This window comes from Chroicocephalus ridibundus, chromosome 2 (assembly GCF_963924245.1).
Source record: "Chroicocephalus ridibundus chromosome 2, bChrRid1.1, whole genome shotgun sequence".
NCBI classification, from domain to species: domain Eukaryota; kingdom Metazoa; phylum Chordata; class Aves; order Charadriiformes; family Laridae; genus Chroicocephalus; species Chroicocephalus ridibundus.
This window is the reverse complement of record NC_086285.1, coordinates 44619399-44642149: the sequence shown is the minus strand read 5'-3', so window position 1 is coordinate 44642149 and position 22751 is coordinate 44619399. Positions and strand designations below refer to the sequence as shown.

General features: G+C 40.6%; 1 protein-coding gene across 4 annotated transcripts in view; it reads right to left on the bottom strand.

Moving 5' to 3' along the window:
* RBMS3 (RNA binding motif single stranded interacting protein 3) overlaps positions 1-22751 on the bottom strand; it is a 609999-nt gene that overhangs the window by 324465 nt on the left and 262783 nt on the right. For all 4 annotated transcript variants that reach the window (XM_063325233.1, XM_063325234.1, XM_063325235.1 and 1 more), the window contains one exon: positions 1942-2000. In XM_063325233.1, the coding sequence (XP_063181303.1) occupies positions 1942-2000 (59 nt within the window). The remainder of the gene's footprint in view (positions 1-1941; positions 2001-22751) is intronic.

Sequence of the window (22751 nt, the reverse complement as noted above, 5' to 3'; positions counted from 1 at the left end):
GAGAGAAGTACATTTCTCTCCCCCATGGACTTCATCTCATTATTCATCATACAGCCCAGCTCAAATCCAACTCTATCTCAAATCCAACTCAAGCAGATTTGTGTTGCCATTTCAGATGGACAAATTTCAGAAAAAAAGATGAAAAAAGGACGGAGGTGACATATGAGAGAACAGAGAACACCTCAGTCTTGTATGGTAGTGAGAAGGGGGACAAGGACCTACACGTCCCTGTCCCCAAAGGAAGGCCTTAGTTGGAGTGAAGAGTGGCCCCAGGGCAACTCAAACCTACCTGGCCACAGAATTCCTATTCCTCATCCCTCCCATGAGCTGCTCACGCCCTTCCAGCTCTCCTAGGCATAAGCCCCAACTCCTTCCTGCCCAGGGCCCTACCCACAAGTGCTCCTACCCCAAAGCCCTTCTTATCCCATCACAGCACTCTTCCTCCTTGTTAAACCTGCTCAGACCCCATTCAACCCGCTCAGCCCCTTTGTAGCCCCATCAAGCTGCACGACCCCATCTCCCTACAGCTCCCCATGCTGCAATTTGCCTCCAAACCAGTGGCAGGCGCGTCCATTCCCTTCCAGCTTTGAAACTGCAGGCCAGGGTCCCTCCCTGGCCACCCTGCCAGGGCTTTCTGCACTTGGCCCAGCCCATCTTCCCCCAAGGGTATTCCTTCATAATACAATCAAAACCAAAAAAAAAAAAAAACCAAAAACAAAACCCAAACCCAAAAAATGAAACAGGTTTTGTTCCTGGTGTAATATTCAAAGAAAAACAGACAGAGCGATGTTATCAGAAGTCTGCCAGAACAGCGCTCCAAGGAAAGGGAAAGCATGTCCAGGCAAAAGCAAATGCATGGCAGTGCCACTTCTGATGATGGCCCATAACCGATCGGAATGGTGGATTTTTCTATGACTAGAATTGAAGTCTTCCAGCCTACTTTTCTCTTGAGTGGCTAATGAATGCTATTGTGGCAGGCAATAGGTAAAGGCACACACTTCTACAAACTGCAAGAACATCATCGGTACAGCTGGCAGGATTTTGCCCAGTCTCGTTATTTCCCAAAATGTCTTCCTCTGCTTCTTCTCTTCACACCCTATCTGGCCACTCGTGAGATATTCCTGTACTGCAATGCTTTTTCTTTTCACTGACTCATATAGAAATGCTGTCCAGAATGTGCTTCTTATCAGAAGAAACCACTGTAGTAGATCTTATTACTCCAAAAGGATTCTTTATACCACTAGTGTAAAGTTACAGAGTCATTTTAGAGCAGAGCTTCTCCCCCATTGACTTGATGGCTCTTCAGACTGGTAAATGAATAATAATTTTAGTCCTGAGATACTACCAGACATATTAGTCAATATTTATCTAGGCAAATATGGCTATACACACACACACGAAACATGCTACAGTTCACTAAAAACTGTTTTCATACATTAGCAGACAAATTAAGAACATAAAACTGGAAGAGGAATCATTTTTATATCTTGGTATCACAACTTGTGGATCTATTTGTGTCAAAGAATATTTTCTTCTTCCAATAGCATAGGCCAAGACTTCACAAAATCAGAAAAATTAAACAAGGTTTTGCTTGGGAAACTTTTCCCAAAGGTTTCACATTTTTATATAGGAAATCAATTTGCATCACTGATGATATCATTCAAATCAGACAGCACTATGTGGTTAGAAGGTAATTTACTTTTCTGCTGAAGCAATTTGATACTTGTTCTGATTTGTGATTTTCATTTTGTTTGTTAATGAAAAAAATTAATGAGCAATGTTACTGGAAACACAACTCAAAGCTCTGGCATTATTAAATATGTTTGTAATATACCGTACATTATGTTGATTGCATAGTTGGAGGCAAAGCCTTGGCAGTCAAGCCACCAGTCAATCATTCAGACAGACAATGAACTCACAGGGTGGACATTTTGCACGTACCTTTGCACTGATTTGTGTTTTTGTCAAGAATTGCCTTTGTGGATACAATTTTCCCATACCTACGGAGAAAACAAAAACCAGAAATACACGTTATCATATTTTAATAACGTACGTAGTTACTTTTGCACACATATAACACATATACTAGGAAGAGATCCACTGCTCTTGAAAAATGTTTGCCTGATACTGCTGGAGAGGGTCCTCCTGCCGCTGCAGTTCAACAGACACCTTTCAAGTTCACTGAAAAGCGCTGGTCATTTGCCACACCCTGACCATCTCTGGTCACCGTGCTGTACTGCCAGCATAAATGCCGATTATAGTAAGGATTTCAGGACATCAGCACTAGCAAAGATACTTCTTTGGTTAAATTAATTAGGCTTGCTTAAAAATATTTCTTGCATTTTTATCTGCCAAACAAGGTTTGTTTCAATACAGATGGACAAGATTCCTCCAGGATTAACAAAAACGCAGGAATTACGGTCATTTTTTTACATGCGTGCACACACAACTGTGCTCATGTGTGCATCCATGCTTGCACATATAAACTCTAAACTTCTGTTTTGGATAAACAGAAGCTTTGAGTTTTACGTGCGTCTCCTAGCTTTTTCCAAGATAAACGTTAATACTTATTTGAATTTATACCACCTCCCACAGACAGCACGGCACTGCACTGCAATTTAATAGACTAAGCATGATGAAGAGGGAATTCAGGCAGCTACAACTTGTTGCATTAAGCAACTAGACCATAAAATAGGTATCTGTCTTTACCTCACCGAGGTTAAGACTAAAACTGCAGACTTAATAGTAAGTATCACAAAACCCTGGTAAAAAAAAAAAAATCACAGAAGATGGCATTTATGACTGAATATAAGACTTGAGAAGAATAAGGAAAATAATTCTATTTCTCAAGTCATTGATATGTCTTGGTCTCCGCTTCACTGAAAATAACTCCTTCTAAAATGACCTTTCCCAGATTTTTTAAGAAAGCATTACTCATACTCTGGTAGGCTGGGCTTTCATCTGGAAGACTTTTCCATGGAACGCAACTTTCACCATCAATGAACGACATATAAAGGATTATAATAAAATTGTATTTTCTAAGGGCAAAGCAACACCCATGGAAAATAACCAACAGTTCATTATTAAATCACTGAAATGTATGGCAGACCAATTTTTATTTGGTTAATCTTTATTAACAGCAACACAAATTTGGTGTTAGTAAAAGTCCAGAAACCAGGATGTGGAAAGTCTTGCTGCAATTCTCTTCTCTGCCTAAGGAAAAATAAATCCTGTCTCTTACTATACAGAAAAGGACAGCTAGAGCACTGTACTACATATTCAAAGCCACGCTCTTCTCTGTCCTCTCAGTCTGTAAACATACCCAGTACACCAGAAAAAAAAAAGAAAAAAGGAAAAAGACACCAAAAAAAAAGGCAAGGAGACAAAGAGGGAATGGTACCATCATACCATACCATACAGGAAAAGGGACCTTTGGGTTTCAGTCTGCAACCCAGCAAACACTGAAGTATCTCATGAAGGGGGAGCAGCTCCAACAGGAAAGATTGGGAACAGCCTGCCTAAACATACTCTTTGGTATCAGCAAAGAAGATTTGAGGCCATTTTGTGCCTGACAAAGTTCTCAGCTGAAGTTTCCACGCTGTGACAGACACGTAACCACTCAGCTTTAGATAAAGGCCACTGTCTCTCCATCACTCTTTACTCTGTTTTCGTGACTGATGCAAAGTGAGACTTTCCATTTCACTGTTTTTCCCTTCCCTAAGAACCCGCAAAAGCATTTGTTTCCATTTGACTTTCATTTGGGGGAGGAAAAACATGCTTTGCTTTCTTTTATTTCAGACTGAAACCAGTCAGAAGGAGGGCGAACTGACCTAAAGGCATTAACAGTTTGTGCAATCTAACTTGAGCCCCAATTCAGCCGTCTTTTAGGAACCATAAAGACTGTACAAGCCTTCCTCCCCTCCACACCCCCACTTTTTTTTGCTGGTTCTGGAGATAGGCAGGATTTTGTGCTCTGAAGGCAGGCGTAATCCATTGTACGCTCTACCATCATGGATACACGGGCAGGTAGTTGTGGGTCTATTTTGCCATAGCTGGCTCCACTCGAAACACACACATAACAGATTTAATTTTAACCATGAGATCACATGCTTTTCTAACCTCAGGTGTTTCCAGAATTGGGGCCTTTATACTCACTTATGTTCCACTTAATTTTATAATTCTTCATGGTAATACCTGCAGTTGACTTTGGCCTCGAAGCCATTAGAGCACATATCTTAAGAAGGCAAAGCCAAATTCTCTGCCAGTGTGATTTATGGTTGTTCAGTGGGCCAACTTACCCAGCAGGAAATTTGGGCCGTGCGGTGCATCCTCATTTGTTTGATTTATTTAGATTTAAAATCAAATACATGAAAAACATGCAAAAACATGCCTATCTTGTACAGCAAAGGGCCTCTGACAGATATATAGAAAAAGAATCCAACAAAAATCAGCGGCTAACCCACAACAACCTCAAATAAAACACAACCCCTACCTAAACTTCCGCCAACAAAAACTAACACCCAGCCTCCATTTCAGCCCAGCCACTCCTAATGAATTGATATGTTGTTTCATCCAAGTCATGTGAGAGCTAAAAGTTAAGGTTTCTTGCCAGCAGAGGCAGGCATTTGTGGTTCCACTGCTTTTATTACCGATTTCCCAGAGCTATTTGCTACATACTGTGATCCTGCAAATGCTTAGTTACACTAGAGATTTTACTCACAGAAGTAATTCCGTTCAGTTCAGAAGAGGTTTCCTCCCGCACGTAAAGTTACGTGCACACCTTCACGTTTACAAAAGCAGACATCAGAGCAGTAAGAGGCACCACAATAACAAACACTGTTATAGGCAATTAGCCATATGCACGCGATTTAATCTACCGCTATAAACCTTGAGCGCTACCACAAGAAAGTAATTGGAATTAATTTGGACACTGTTTTCCTAAATATTTCAAGTAATTATTTCACAGTAATCAGAACATCAGTTCTGATGACGAATGTTGGTTTGTGTGCTGCATGAAATCAGGAAGCTATTTTCTTCCTACAAATGTAGTCATATTTCTTTCTTGCATGTGTGGAGAGCAGTATTAAGTTATGTCTCCTCTCCAAAGTTGTTTGGCTTTCTGTTTCTGTGACCTTCAATTGTGATTTGATGCATCCAGAAATACCAAAACGTATTCTTCAATGGGAACGCCCAGAGAAATAAGGATAGCATGCATCACAAGAGATCACAACGGCCTGCACACCTCTGGTCTACAAAATAAGATACCATTAATGTAAAAAATGCCAGGTACGATTTGCTTGTCATGACAAAACATGAGCACTATTTAACTTCCTCCTGAGCTACGGTGCACGGAGATATTCTTTCAAAGATTTTGAATCAAAAATTCCGGTCAGAGAAACGTAATTGTGGACTGAAGTTCATTTCAATGCCTATTACCAACCCTTCAATACAACGAGTGTATCATCACAGTATCCAAGGGAATAGATGTTATGAATCTGTGAGATGGCTACCTCATCAATGTGGCTACTGAACATCTGAACCAAAATTTCTATTCAAAAGATTTCCAGTCATACAACATGTAAGTTTTTTTATTACATTCTTTCCCAATTGTTATTTAAAGGCATAGTAAGCATAAATAAAATTGTTTACACTGTTGTTGTTTTTTAAATCCTTTTAATCTCTTATATTCAATTATGATTTTAATGTTTTTTCCACGTAATAATTTTCATTTAAAACCAGGTGGTCAGATACTTGAACGACCTTCCATGTCAGGAGCAACTACACAGACTAGGACTCCAACTCATTAAAGAAGGACCCATGCAGTGAGACGGTGACCAAGTGTCTTCATTGTTTCACATAGTGCATAAGGACTGGCAAGGAAATTATAAGGTTTAAAAACTGCATAAGGTGGTACTTGCCCAGAACGGAGAGTTACTTGTGGAACTCATTGCCACAGCCCGCACTGATGCCCCACGGAGCACATGTCTACAAAAAACTATCAGACAATTTCTAGGATGGAAGACCTGTCACGAAATTAAAAGCAAAGACACATTTGTGGCCCTGTAGGCCCCATACTGCCAGAAACTGGGAGAGGGTACTAGAGTAGTATCATCGCATGCTGGCCCTGTTTTAATACCAGGCACCTCCACAGCTACTGAAACAAATTCCTGTCTGACCTGGGCCAGCTGTTCTTAGATGGCAAGAGAACATTAATTTGGGGGCAGAAATACCTTAAAAAACCTAAAAATTTTTACCATCTCTTGTATATATTGGCTTGGGGTGAAACTGTTCAAGTCATCTGATATCCACTATTAAAATGACCAAGGTCACTTAAAAACACTTCACTGTCACATGGAGGGAAGGACTAAGGGAAGACCCCATGGTGCTGTGCACAGAGAAACAATCTCCCTGCTCAGTCCCAGCTACAGAGCTATGTCAAAAACCATTCTCAAGAGCCCCATCCCACTGCACCCCACATTTTCTGACTCCTCAGCAGACTCATGAAAGATGCAAGCAACGCAGAATAAACCCTTAACGTACACCGAAGCTGCAGTATCAATAGATCATTTCAAGAGCTTGCAGGCAGGCGGTCGATCAGCACTTACACCGCAGACAAAGCTCGACCCGGTCGTTCCCAGGAAGTTATTTGATAACTGCTGTTAAAATGGAGACAGTTTCTGAAGGAAGCACTTCAGCTGCAAGTGACACCACTTACAAGATGCGGGAACCTTTCCCACTGCCCACACCGATGTGAATTTGCTGTCTCACGGCACACAGAGGATTTGAGCCATTTCTGTTTCTGCCTGCAGGAAGCCGGCGACGCAGGGGACAGCAAGTGGGTACAGGGTTGGGAGGGAACTGAGATTCAGACGGGGACCAGCTCAGGACAGAGGAACCAGCACCACCACCCCGCTGCTGCCAGGCAATAGGCCAAGGCGGGAAGCTGCTGAGGGACAGCCACCACCGAGAGCCTCTGAGGCAAAGAAGGGATTTCCTGGGAGACCAGTCTGGTTGGGGCCACTCAAACTTTTCGACTTTTCCATGGCATTATGAAAAACAAAAGCTTCTGCGATAGGTATGTCGTGTTCTGTCCTTCAAGCCCGCCTTCGGGCTGGCCACAGCTAGTCCTGTAACGCCAAACAGCCGCTGGAGCGGAGTCTGTCACCACTTGCCCGACGCGGTGCTACACAGATGCTGCCATCCTCATCGTCAAAGTGGTAGTGCACACACTTGTACAAAACACAGCTTTTGCCCAATTCCAGTTACTGTTTCCATGCTTTAAATAAATGCGAAACTTGGGATTTAAACTGAAGTAGCCAGTGTAGAGAATTCTTCCTCGCTTGGTAAAACCAACGGAGTCACCATGTAATTTCCAAGTTGAAAGTTTAATAATTATATCCCCGGTGTTAGGGTTCACTCAAGGCCTCACGCATTGCTCAGAGCACAATTCACCCAACTGAAAACAGTCTGCATTTCTGGGCATTTAGGTAATATATGCTTTTATCTCAGGAACTTTTGTACTGGGATGAATTCGACCAGCAGTAATTGGATTTAGATAAGCAACTCTGAGGCTCTTTCATTCTTGTGAATTAATATATAAATAGCATAACTGAGTTCATTTTGTTTAAAGCAGACTCTATTAGGAAAATCATGGATTTTGGGAGGAAAAAAAAAAGCCCATACTATGAAAGCCTAAAGTACAGAAGGAACTGCTGCTGGGTTTCTCAGAGAGACGTTATTCCTATAATACGCTGCCACATGAACTCAGGACATCCAAATACACACAAACGGGAAATTCACTCAGAAAGATAGTTCTGATTCGCATGATCATTTCTGAGCATTTCATCTACTGCATGACGTTTTCAATGCTTCTATTTTTTCTCAAAAATACAACACATTACTATTCTACCCATTAACAATGATTGAGCTGCTTTGTTGTTGTTTTTCTGTATTTTATGTTTAATTAAAAAAGGAAATGCTAAGACTAAACTCTTTAATTCACACAGAGATACAACAACAACATTCATGCCATTCAGAGCACCTTTTGTTTTCACAGACCAGCACATGGCCCAGGGAACAAGCAGAAGAAGGTAGTTGCAGGGAACCAGGGGTACTGCATTAACATGACTGTACTTCTGGAAGAGTTTAACGCTCAGCTGCTCTGTCAACTTACTCAGTCTAGCTGTCAGGTTTACAAAATTCATTCGTTCACTACATATAATAAGAGTTAGTGCAGCAATTTAGAATAACAACTTATCCAAGAGTTTCAAAAACACCACAAAAAAGGGGAGGGGGGGCCTCTTAAAGCCTTTGGTTGTACATCTAAAATGGCCCTTGACTCAGGGCCCCTGAGTCATAAGTACTGAATTCTGTAAGGGAAAATGTTGGTCAGCAATTTTGAAACTCAAGCTATGTATTTGTTCTACCAACGGAGAGTTGTGTAGAAATAGTTGTGTAGAATCTGTGTAGCAACACCTACGATCAAAAAATGCCTCTATTTTTAAAATGCTAGCTTTCCTTTTCAGTGTCCCGAAAATATTCTGCTATCAAAGCACAGGAAGGCATCTCACCTTCATATTGACTAAAACAATACAGGCATCTCACATTCAAGTGAGAAATGCATTTATAAGACAACACAGACAGTACCGAGAGAGAGAGAGAGTCATATTCCCGATTCAAACTAATCTGCATTCATATTCTTAAACATTATACATATTCACCTCTGGACAAAGAGTCCCATATGAAAGCGTACAGGCTCTGAAGACTTACTGTAATTGTTTTCAGCACTTGGGAAATTAAGCCAGGTAAAACAGAAGATAAAGTAAACAAAATCTAAGAAGATACTAAATTTCTGGAAATATAAAGAACTTGAACTTTCAGACCTGTAAGAAGTATATCACTTTAGCAATTCAAAGGTAACGTTTCCTGTAGCCTTGTTCCTTTCCTTGCCAAAAAAAAAAAATTAAAAAAAAGGTGGTTTTGTCTGCATGTAAATGAAATTAAGTGTCTTGATCCACCACTTGCAGAAATAAAAGATAGTTTTTTCATTGCCTTCAGTAGGTACAAGCTCAAATCCTATTCACAGTGCTTATAATAAGGCTACAGATTTGTCACACTCTTGATACCCAAGACAGAATAAAATGCCAGTTACTAAAGTAGCACTTCCCATAAAAGCCTGACATTTTACAGTGGTTTTCCCCAGTTTGTTGCCAGCTTTTAGTTGCAGTTTTCATTCTAAACACTGTTTATTCTGAATTATTGGTATATATTCATATAATATCTGTATGTTTGAATATTGACACTATTTAAACCATGATTACATTATTGTATATCATATTTAAATTAAAATTCTGAGGTCTATATTTTTTGCTTTGCTAGAAAGCTGTTTTTCCCTCACAGTTCTGCCATAAGAAATAACCAGTGTTAATAATTAATTAGCAGAATATTCTACAGTTGCTAAATTAACTACGGAAAACAAAATTCACGCACAAATTAATAACTGTGATTTCATGCATAACACTTCAGTCCTTCTTCTGGGCCATCATTAAATCTTCAACTACTAATTATTCCATATTTGCAAGAATTCAGATGTCTTAAAAAAAAATAAAATGCAACTTTTGTCTGCAGACACTCAGCAGTGCTGCTAAATTTTCTGTATAATGATAGGATGCATTATTGAGAAGACAGCTTAGGGATCCAAAACCCTTCACAGAATAAGATGTAGTTTACTGCAGCCTGTCACAAACGGTAATGCCAGGCATATCCTAATTTTCAAAGAACAGGAGGGGGAAAAAAAGAAACAACAGAACATCCAAAACCTATCTTTTCTACTATAAAGACATTGCTCATAGGTGTTGGAAGAAAAAAATTAAGCAGATCTTCAAACTTGAAGAACCTCCTCTATCCAGCAACTTAATTATCTGAGATATTCTGGAAATAAACACCCACCCACCTCCAACATATCATGCCTGTGTGTAGAATTTATTTACTTTTTACGTTCTTGCATGCTGTGCTGTCTTGTATCTGATTTCTCATTCACAGTCTTGCTTACTTACGGAGGATTCATTGTTAAATTACAGTTGGTATGAACCAGCATGCCAGCATACCATGATATTAATCTCTAAAGTATTCAATCATTTAACAATAGCCTCATTATTCAAGGGAATTCAGAGCGTTCGGTTTCTGCAGATTTTCTGACATTTCACTAAAACAATTTACTCTTAAAAGAATTCTATGACTGCAACGTTCTGTAAAATATATGTATATATGTCTCAATCAGATGGTTCCTCTTCATTAATAGTCAAGGAAATGAATTAAAAAGGAAAGGAATTAAAGAAGAAAGCAAGAACTCCAGCTACCACGAGGGACCGTGAACTCAAACTGATAATTCAAAGCAAAAGCATTTTATAGAGTTCACACAGAGGCCATTTGAATCAAATGTGTGAGTGAGACTTCTTGAGTTCACAGAGCTCCCATTTCATTATTTACAAATTAGAAAAATCCAGGTACTTGGGATGTCTTTGAAAGCAACTTAGACTTTGAGAGGAACAGTTTCTTAGGAATTTTACATTGCAAAATACGTATTTCAGGAACTACATCACAGAATTCCTTCTTTTTCTTCAATATATTTATTTTAATCCTGTTCTTTCCAGGGCTGGAATGTCAGAGTTGTATTCATTTTCCAACGGCCAAAGTTTGACAGAAGTGATGCAGAGAGCATGTTTTTCTCTGCCTGAAATTTTCAAGGAGAAATAACAAGAGCATGGATTTGGATTTTCGTAATTACATGGACAAAAGTGCATATTGTTTGTGCAGGACTGGGACAGAATATCTCTGGTTTTGAGTTCCTTTAGATTTTAACTCCACCAAGTATATTTTTAAACGCAAAGATTTTTTGTCCATTTCTTTGGGCAAGTCTGTAACATAAAGACAGCCGCAGGAGACGGTGTGGAAATGGATTTGATAAGCTGTTTGTCCACAGTATTTTTAAATACTCATGCACGTGTACAACTTCAGGCATGTAAGCAGCCCAGTTGAACTTACAACAGGACAATCCAAGTTTCTCAAGGTTAAAGCACGTTTGTAGGCTCATAAATTGATGTGCTTGTTTGGTGTGGAAAGTCCTCCCTACAGCCCTGATACAGTAAATAGACTTAAACAGGACACGCAAGTGCATGTTTCCAGTCAGCGAGTGCTTTGCTTTCCCCAATGCAAGGCCTACAACTACTACTACAGTAATTAGTTTTAGGAGGACAAATCTGTTCTTGCTGGTAACTCACCACAACTCCCAGGCCAAGGTCCCAAAGCAGGTATTCTCCATAAATGATAGCTTTGTCAACAATAAAATTCAGACTAGTTGAAGCTGCCTAACATGCAATACAGCTAGATAATTTATGAATCATTTGTTAACTTTTTTATGTTTTCAAAATCCTTTTAAAACCTGCACGTAAATATAGCATTAAATGAAGAGTCACCTGTTACAAAAACACATTTACGGGTTTAAAAAGATATTTAGTGTAGAGCCCTTGTCTATTATATAAATGATTCTTCATTCTTTATTGTCCAAAGAAAAGTGGACATAATTGAATGTATCGGCCTCACTGTGTCAGCCTGGTAAATGTCTTCGGAGAGGGAGAGATTACTAAAAATTGCACTTGGGATCACAGTCTTGGTTTCCAGAAACGTGGTAGCCCCTTTCTGGCTCCAATGGGCTGCCCCAATTTATACCAACAGAGCAGCTGCCTCATTATTTTCTGTCTTTGAGCGTTGAAGTTACATTTAAGATAACATCAAGGGGTAGGGAAAATGGCATAATTAGCATGTCTCATAGCTCTCTGCTCATCAGTCAGCACTTCTGAGAACCAATGAGCCTAAGACAAACAAAATCTTAGTCAACCAAAACCTCCTCACTCAGGCTTTGTGCCAGCTTCTCTCACTGGACACCTTGGCCGTGAGTCTCCTACAGAAGAAAAGCCAACATTGGCAATTGCTGTGTTCTGCTGTGGTTGGGTTTGCACCCAGAAACAGCCAACGTGGATCAGGAAGGGGTTAGACAAGCCATGGGATTCACTAAATAAATACGCTCTTCATATACTCAGTGTCTTCTGTCCTTAAAAGGACACTTGGTTGGTCCTGTCAGGCAGAACCCTGGATGGAGAGCTATGAAAAAAGATGTGCTATATAACCCATCCTTTCTGAAATATACATGGGCAGATCTGGAGGAAGAAGCAAGAATTTAAATATTTTATGTTTTTGCTGAGAAATTTTACCCCAGGAATGAAAGACTCACTGAAAAATACAGTGAGCACATCTTGAAATCTGATCACTAACACTGGATTTGGAAGCAAATGAGCTTCAGTAGTTTGGGAGCCCTCAAGATGGGTCTTTTGTATATTGTTGGCTTCAGGTGCCTTCAAATAAACTAATTAAATAAGATACAATCCCAAATCAGTGGAAAAACCGACCTCATTCTAAGTATTGGGCATACTTTGAGAGAGAGAACTGTGATTCACTGAGATAAATCCACAATTCTTCCTGTAATGGGACAAGGAGTACAGTAGTGACAATTGCTGTTGTGCCAAAAAGTTATGAAATTAACTTTTGGTATTAAAACATAACTAGGAAATAAATACATTTGAGATATGCTTTCATTTTGCTTATATATTTCAAGTCTTTGTGACAGGGTTGTATTTTCATGCCTCTCTTTACAGACGCGAAGGAGAGAAACCGACATTTTTTTTAAAAATTGAAAGCTGAGATTCCCGTCTTATCACATGCCTCAGGATCTAAGGGTTTAAGAAACAAATATTGTGAACCTCGCAATAAACTTCTGAGGCTTGGCAACACCAAGGGCAACATCTTCATCAAATATTAGTGAACATCCTCAGCTAGGGAAAAAACACTGCTTGGCAGTTGCACGTTTTGGGTCCAGAAAACAACCTTGTGACGAATAAATAAATAAATAAAATAATAACAATGAACAAATCCACCCTGTGTTCTATTCCCTGCTTTACAAAAAGAGATGGATTTAAAGATTTATGAAAACCCCAGTGCTGACACCCCTCACTTTGCTATCCTATCACACACATAAATGGCAAGTATATCCTATACAGATAAATTATATTCCAGCAGCCAAAATATAATCTGCCAAATGTGCTGGGTTTAAAAATTAATAACAGAAAATTTATAATGATCACCTCTAGCAGCAAGCTGACTGCTTTTTGAACATCCCATCAGGAGCAGTGAAAGCACAAAACCAATGGAAAATGGAAACAGTCAGACCTCATCGCTCTATGCAACTACTTGAAAGGAGACTGTAGAGAGGCTGGTGCTGGTCTCTTCTCACAGGTAATTAGCGATAGAACAAGAGGGAATGGCTTCAAGCTGCAGCAGGGTAGGTTTAGGCTGGACATTAGGAAAAAATTCTTCACAGAAAGAGTGGTCAGACACTGGAATAAGCTGCCCAGGGAGGTGGTGGAGTCACCATCCCTAGATGTGGTTAAGAGTCATTTGGATGTGGTGTGAGGGGATATGGTGTAGGAGAGAACTTTGTAGAGTGGAGTTGATGGTTGGACTCGATCCCAAGGGTCTTTTCCAACCTAAATGATTCTATGATTCATGGAGTCAAACACATATTCTACAAGAAACAGACCTATAGACTGCAAATGTTTACAACTATGAACAACTTAATTCATACTCTGGACAGTCCTGAATGTACTCAATGGCCAACTCTCATAAACCAAGCACTTGCAGCATCAGGCCACGTATTTACGCATTCCTGAAACATCTTATTCATCAACAGCATTTGCACCCTTTCCTCCCACCTACTCAGACCATGGGAGTTTCCGACCCTTTCCCTTTCTGCTCTTCAAGAAAGGAAGTTCTCAAAAGACCAACACCTTGAATAAGAAGCCAAAGCAGAAGAAAAGGTCCGCTCCAGCTATTCATTTCCCATGTGCCTCTGCCCTTCGCTTTCTTTGGGCTTGCTCCAGAGACCACTGAGATCAAGAGAAAGATCTATGGATTTCCCCTGTTCTGCAATTTCTGAGCACCATTCAATGTTACTCTACATGCAACATTCCATTTTGTAAGACAATTTCCTAAGTTCAGACTTCAGTTTCTTTTCAATTCCCACATTCTCAGGACAACAGCTCCTTTGTTCAAGCTTCCATGTTTATGGGAATGTTATCTTATCTCTGGTTTAGCCTTTAATATTGAGCAGAGTCAGAAAAGAATCATCCTCTTGTTTGAGATTTAAAGATTTATGTCTGCTTACATTTTTAAGATATATAAACATACAAACATACTTACAAAGTCTAAGCAAACTTACTCATATTAGAGCTGTTATCTGAATGATGATATTTAACACCAGTTACAGTTTAGTTCCCTTATCTCCCCCGTGAAATAGTTTTTTCAAAATCTGTTATGAGAGTAAAATGACAACATCCTAGGGAAAACAAGCTTCTCCAGCCTGTCTGCAAGGGAGCTGCAAGGCTGGAGCAGCAAGGTTTAAGCAGCAGGAAATCGGCAGAAAATAAGAGAGAGAAGCAAACTATTACAGTGTGGGGGAGGACTTTCATAGCCACTGGACCACCCAAAGTTGAGAGAGATACTCCATGCCACGGTGAAACTCTGATTCAGAGAAGAGACACAAATGTGTAAGAGTGGAGAATGGCAGAAGAAAATAACCCTAGTCTGAACTCCTGCACAGGGTGAGGAACACAAGGACCCCTCCACGCCACAGACACACCAGTTCTACCGGAAAGCATGGAGCTACCTCAGCTAATTCTAACCTAGTCCTAGCTTTCACAGCGCAGCTCCAAAAACCCAGAAGCGTCTGCAATATAGATGCTCCTTCAGGAAGTTACGTGCACAGTACTGATTCAGATCTGCATGTTTGTTCTCCATCTAAATGACAAATGCACTTTAAAAAAGAATCATCATTTGTCTAAACCCCAGGCACCCTTCTTCCCAGCCCCATGTCCCCTACCCCAGAGCTTCTCAAGGCGGCCATTCTCTCTCCCATCTCTAAGATCAGCATGTTCAAGACCTGCTCAATTTTAACAGGAAGAAAAAAAAAAAAAAAAAAAACCAAAAAAAACAACCCACCTTGAACAGAAAGCCTTTTGAGGCTTCCCTCACTTTTGAAGCCTTTGTATTTTTTAATCCCTGCTCTGCCAATTTTGTCTCCCCTTCCCCCCCTCCCCTTCAGTGGAAATTTTCTACTCTTTACAAGCCCGGCTCTCTGCAGAAAATTGATTTCCCCTAGGATACAGCCATCCTACTGTTCTATGCATGGTCATTAATGACCATCCTGTTCACCACAGAGACAGACACGGTGGCAGTCCTCCTCAGCTCCTTAGCACAGAAAGCGCACAGTGGGGAAAATCAGAACAACCTCAGAGCTTAACTGTACCAAGAGTTCATCACCTCCAGAAAATACCATGCAAAATCTCCAAATGACCTATTATGAGAGCATAATAATTCTTGCTGGTTTCTGTCACTCTTTACTTCCACTGCACTAGATTAAGCTCCCCCAAATGACGATTGTGTAGCTGCCTCTGTCCCAGAGCCATGTGGGAATGAACTCTAAATCAGATGTGACTTGAGCTCAAGTTGGCTTTACTTGGGCACTGGTATCGGGGTATCCAAGGGCAGAATACATTTCAGCACAGCCTGCAAAACCTGCCTGAAGATGTAAGAATATATCTGGGTGCTGCACTTTTTTAGCTGCTGTTCTAGCTGCTTTGGAAGTGGTGTACCTTCTGGCTGCATGGTCTCTCGGAGATCTGCAGTCTCACATTCGATTGCAGTGAAGTCCCATCCTTGGGTGACAGACAATTCTGACCTTAGCTCTTGGTGGCTCTGATGCCAATGGATAAAATAAAATGACTGTACTCACAAAACAGCTTAAGCTGATAGACTGTAAATTGACTCCCTGCCTCCTCCTTGACCCATGGGGTCCTTGTAAGAACTTCCCCTTGTCCCTGCTGGTACAAAGAGGTACAATAGAAGACTGGAAGCGGCATGGAAGAGGATGGTGTAGTCAACACCTTACCTTCTTCCATTTCCAACCAAGGATTTTTATGTGATGAAGTTATCTTGCTTACTGAGTTGCATTACAAGTTTCAGCAGTACCAAAAATGAGGAAAAATATGAATAAGGCCCAAAGATGTTAAAACATAACTAGCTTGCCTTTTTTTTTTTTTTTAGAGTAATTCAGCTTAGTTCTAATGATTTTACCTCAAATAAATAGCAGCAGTGTCTTTAAATAAAAAGGTAAATTTAAAACAAAACCTTCTTAGTGACTGTTGAACAGAAAAAAAGCACCCCTAAAAATTGATTCTGAAATTGGGAGAGGGGCTTAGCTACTGAACTGCAACTTGGTCTGAAAAAAGTCAACACAGCTAACGCCTGATGCAGCACAGACATGCTGGGGTGGGTACACTGTCCAAGCCAAGAAATTCATATTTAAAGCTTACATTGTCCAGCTACGCTCTGTAAATTGTGCCAGGATTTCTTTATATAATTCTCACTAATACTGGCTGATGTTAGCTGAGGAAATCCTCCGCAGACAAACAGGACAATCCACCCCGCTGTAGGTTCCATAAAATCACACGCTCTATGGAAATTTCCAAATACCTCGGCACAATATGGGTGAGTTAAGGATAAAGTTTCAAGCCTGAACTCCATAATTTCCTGTCTTTTGCTAGTCTACACAGCTCTTTAATGTTATGTTAATATCATTTTTGTGGGTGTGATTGAATTACCCGCCGCTCTTGATGCCAGCATTAGTGGATTTCTGTGTAATAGGAGAGCATGCTTTACTGCACATACTGTTACTAAATACCATTAAGCAGACCAGCTGCAGACCTCCTGATAGCAGGACTGGAGGGCTACCTCGTTAGGAGGCGACGAGCACTTTACTGCTGGCACACGGCCTGAATCCCGCGAGCCCTCAGCATGTCAAACTCGCCTCGACGTCCCCACCAGACGGCCTGCCGCAGCAGGTCCCCTGGCTGAAAAAAGTGCCCAGCCCCGGGAATCTGCTGACAGTACCAAGATCCCCCTCACGAGCTCAACATCCCGAGTCCTGTGCGGTGCTGCCGTGACTTGGCAGTCTGAAAAGATAGAGATGTATTTACTTGGCGACATTTCGACTCCAGGTGCAACAGAGGGCTGCTAAATTCTCCTCTGGGAGCGTGCCTCACACACTGGTGACAGCTACTAACTAGTGGTGCAGTCCTTTAAAAATCCTTTTCAGGAGTCTTTGCGGAGAGATTAAAATGCCACGTGTACGTGAGTTGTAACAATTCTAGGGCAGCTTCCAAAGGGAGATTTAACACAAGCTTCCTCATGAATACCCTTGCACTGCTAACCAGCACCTACTAAGCAAATGATGAGCCTGACTACTGTAAAGAAATATCCCTCTTTAGAGGAGGATTGCACTCGGGAAGAAAATGGGGAGGGGTGTGGGGAATGGAAAAAAATAATGAGGGTGGACAAGGAATTTTAGTCTGTTCCACATAGCTGGCTCGGTACACACTAAACTGTACTGGTAGACAACATCATCCAAGGAGTTGCAATGTATTCTAGTCACTCTTCTTGCCACTCTGACCCACCTCTTCCTCACCACAAAATGCCTCCTGTGCTGGCTGGTAGAGCTCTACTTAGCCAGCAGCAGCGTGTGATTTAGCTGCTAGTGCTCATCTAACAGCAGCCCCATGTCCCCAACATACCATGGGAACAGCACGGCAGGGACACAGCAGGGACAACAGATGTGGTCTTGTGATTAAGAGAAATTCTTGTTTCTCTAAGCGTAGTAAGAACCAACCAACAAATGCAGGAACCTAACAAGAACTAACAATTGCAAATCCATGTTACAACAAAGCCAGGTTTTTCTCACCACTTGCTGAAAATAGACATGAAACAACTAGAAGTCCTAAAAGTGCTGATAGTATCTAATACCTGCATCATTATAGCCTGTCTCCCACATCTGTAAGACCTGCAATCAATCACGTCTTTAGTCCAATTCTTACGTTAGGCAATGAGCAAATTCATGGCATGAATATACTGTCCTGCTTTGATTTAAACCCCACCACTGACTTGGTCATATTCCATTTTGTTCCACTGTAGCCATCAGTTTTTCTTTCCATTTAGAAGCAATTGCTTTGAGTTCATTTTATTCTGAGAGTCAAGAGAGTGCCCTATATGAATCCTTCGGCTCCTTGAACCGGCTATATGTTTGTATATGTGATAGGAATTCATTTGTTATGCAGTTCATAAGGTACTTAATAAACTTTATATTGAAATATTTGCACTAAATTATCGTTAACTAATTAAAAACCTTTATAGCCATACTCCATTTAATTGACAAACCTAAATTTGGTGTTGATTTAAGTAAAGCAAAGGGGACGAAACATTAAAGATGAGTAGAGAAATTAAGTTCTAGAAGATTAAGTTAGGTGTGGCTTAGATCCAAATTCCTTACTTTTTATCAAGCTTCAAGGCTGCTGCAGTTTTCTCATCGTATGGAGTTTTGTTACTCAAAGCTGAGGACGGACAAACATCTGTTTTACAATTAAAGGTAATCAAAACCTCAGAGGTGGAGTGATGAGCTTCTGCTTCTGACAGTGCCAGCACCAGCATACTGTGATCTCCACAGAGCACATATTGCACCTCCCTACACTTCTGCTAGGACACCACAGCAGCGTTTGAGCATCATTTCTCCTGCCCAGGAACAGAGATGTAAGGACACATACAAACAGATATGGCTACATAAACTACACATAACAACAAATCTCCGTAAACATGAAGAGGAAATTATTTCTAAGCTCAAATAATTAGTTTTAAAAACATTTAAATAACCCCTGCAGTCCTTGAAATTATCCACAGGCTGGAGAAAACTGTCTTATAATCAGAGACTTAAACAGCTCCACCTATTCTGGTTATTAAAGAAAAAAAGTCTGAAAAGTGACTTGATTATAGTGCATAGGTACACTTGAGAGGAGGAGGGAGGGAGAGGGAGAGAATCTGAAAGGCCCTTAATCTGATTACATCAAGAACCAACAGGTAAAAATTAAAACCACAAAGTTATTTGGAAGTCTGTCAGAAATTCTGAGCAGGGAACGCGATTAACAGGAACAAACCGTTAGCAACAGTGGTAGGTTTGTTGTTGCTTTCAGATTTTCAGATCCAGACTGTGCACTTTTCTGGAACATATTCTTTACATCAAAATAAATTGCTATATTCAGTCTAGGAGCAAATGAGAGAAATTTAAGGACCTGAATCAACCAGAAAATAACGGTAGACCATCCCTTGGTCTCTTCTGGATCTTAAATTCTATGAATCTGTGAATTATTTTATCCCTTTTAATTACTAGTTCCCTACTATAAAGAAGCTAAAAAGTTAATGTTCTTCTTGAATCAGTGAATTACAGAAAATAATTGAAGTTTCATAATTGGATTATAACCTCAGGAGTATACAGAAATGCTGAACTGGGAAGCTGAGGTAAGGAAAGCATGTCTGGTTTGTTGTTTTTTTTTTTTAATGTGATCACCAGGCAGTAATAGCCATAAATGCTGCACTTATTACCTGTATTACACTGAAACAATAACATGGCTGTGATCCTGCAATAACTGCTATTTGAACAGACTGCTGTGCTTCCACAAAGCTTTTATGAGGCTGGGTGTCTGTTGGCAGAGAGTTTATTTCAGAATAGGACCTATATTTCCACATTGCCGTTACCTTCATTATTTTATTTGGGGTTGCCCCCAGAGCTGTGGCTAGGCACTTTCCAAGAGAACCAAAATCCAGGGATGTCCACTTTCCCTAGAGCTCATGATGGGGACACAGAAAATACATGCCCAAAGAAAGAGAAACCGTTTTCAGATCTTCGTCAGATCAACATCTTTTAAAAATTAGCTGAAAGCATTCCATCTTTCCTGTCTCTGTTTTATAATGAGGCAGACATAAAATCTCTGATGTAGTTGCAAAAATTCTAAGAAATTCCTTCTCTAGCGAACATTTAAAAAAAAAAAAAACAAAAACAAAACCAACACTAAAGACTTCTCAGCTTTTAGCACAAATCTAGCAGCAGTGCTTGTCACACAAATAATTCTGGGAAGTTACCAAATACTCGGAATGAAGGACATTGCATGCTGCATAGCACAGAGCTCTTGTCGATGCTTGTTTGGAACGGTATGGGAAAGTCTAGCGGCTGAGCACAATGACATTTTTGTTTTCGTGCTGATAATATTCAATAGCTTTGCCATCAAAGTTGGCCTGCCACTTCCCCTTGTACAGAAATTACAAGCGTGCTCTAGGGCTCTTGCCATTAGCTAGAAGCAGTGCCCAGGTTCTGCTTCGGGTGGGGGCAGGGGGTTATTAAGCATAGCTGGTATTGTTTCCTTCCAGCAAAGCTTTAGGACAATGTATTTCTCAAACAGATCAGAACATTATCTGCGTCATACCTTCTAGAGAAAGGTTACGGAAACATTTCTGCTACACAAATGTCAGAACCTGAACAGTGTGTCTCCATCCTCTCCCAAAAGTTGGTGACTCCTAAGGAGCGTAAACCACATTCCCAGTCAGAGACCTTCCTTCTCTGCGCAGGTAATACAGCCATTGGTTCTGCTCTCCCACTGCTGCCATCAAATTCTCAAATGACAATGAATCAGAAAAACCCATTGAACTCGACACCACAGAATTTAGGACAACAAATATCAAACACGCAGACAAATCTAAAAGACATGGATGAGCTTCAAAACAGAAGAACCAAACATAACCAGAACTTTGATTTTCACTATTTCCACTAAAAAACACCCACAACCACTCAAAGGACAGCAGTGAAGGAACCTTTGTCAAACCACCAGTGCATCAATCAGCCTCCTCACTGGAAAGCTGAAAAGGAGCATCAGGGTTTTACAGAAGGCCTTGAGGGCTTGGGAAATTCAGGCTGTCAAGAGCCCCATGGTCATGAAGGCCCTTCCATGGAGCAACACCAACATTAGAAAACCAGGCCTTTGTCTGACAGACACGCACCGTGCAGAGCGTTTCCTGTCCTTTGGGCAGCTTTTTGGCCATAAGCATTTTCAGACTCTTAAATGCTTGTATCAATAGCCTTGTGGATGGATAGTGATGCCATGGTTGACTGGCTGCACACAAAATGCGCTGGAGAAGTGGAGAAAGAAAGAGGACAAGGAAAGACTGGAAACACGCACGTCTCAGAACAGGTCAGAAGCAGCTCATTAAGTGTGTTTGCCCTCTTTCTATCTCAACACCCCTTCTGCACAGTAAGCAAAACAAGGGGCTGTTACAGTCATGCCCTTCACGCCACTACACAGAAGACTCAATATTTCTGTTATGAGCTCCCTGTTTTGTTGTGGGTTTTTTTTTTCCCAAGGACTTTAATTAAAATTCATCAGAAGAAATGTTTTCAGCAGCGGTGTCTGAGAACGCTGCCTCCTCCCCTATCTTCCATTAAATCAGGTTCATCCAACTTGAAAGGAGATGAGAAACTCTCACTGACACTCTGTCACACGCCAGTGAAAAGACGGGCACATTCAAAACAGGGAACAGTGCAGGTGTTCATTTATTACTTTACGCAGATTATTTTTCTGCCTTTCTTCCTGACAATGGGAACGTTCATATCCCAGATGGAGCTCTCTGTAGTGCTGTGGGCTTTTGCTGACCTAGAGTTTTGTCTTCCCTGATGAAAGAATCTAGGTAAGAAGAGGATCAGTTCATTGCCTACTGGGGCAACTTTCATGTTTGTTTTTAACCATCGGAGACATTTGGAGATTATTTTAATGGGGAATTAATATAAAAATAATTTTAATGATATCAGGTAAAGGAGAAAAAAACCTGTGCACATCCATGCCCATATTTACACACTGCAAAGATGTAATATTTATATAACTGAGTGCAAAACTGCAAATCAACTGATTTGAGAAACTAAGATGTCACTCAAATGAAATGCAAGTTCACCGCCTTGTACCATTTCGGACCCAGAGAGCAACCCCACAATGTTTCTAACAGCATTAATAAGCACCATCACTATGAAGATGTCTTCAATGCAAGAATTAACAAATCATGTCCACAGCATTAGGTTCCTCTGCTTTTATATCTACTTTACGCATCCTTAATGTCCACCATTTGGTTCCTGATCAAAGGCATTTTGAATTAAAAGCGTTAACCTGAGATTAGTTTCTTTTCCCTTCCCCACCCCTCTTAATAAGCTTTTAGGAAATGTCCATGATACAAAGAACTTCAGAAGAATACAGATTTCTCCAAGCTAACCCATCCGTGTATTTTTCTCTGATCTGAACACACACAATAACAAATGAGAGGAATAAACTCACGTACTTCCCTCATTGCCTTGAATCAGCATATTTAGTCCAGCAGGACACCTTTGCTGCGCTTGGCCCAACAGTACACCTTTCTTGGGACTTTGCTTTAGCAATTTTACTTGGAATAACAAAGAAAATCTAGGGGGTTTTGGAGGTTTTTCTTTCCCGTCAAGCGTCGCCATTTCTTTGATTCCCACGAAGACTGATCTCTTTAGCAGATTTCAGAGCCATTCATAGTTCTCATATTACCAGGATACACTGAACCAAAACATCCACGAAGATTTAAGCAGGAACTACTCTATATGATGCCACATGGTTCCTATATGAGCTAATCCCACTGAATGAGCGCTCTCCCCTTCCTGCCCTTTCAGTCTCTGCTATATCCCAGAGCAATGGTGTCAG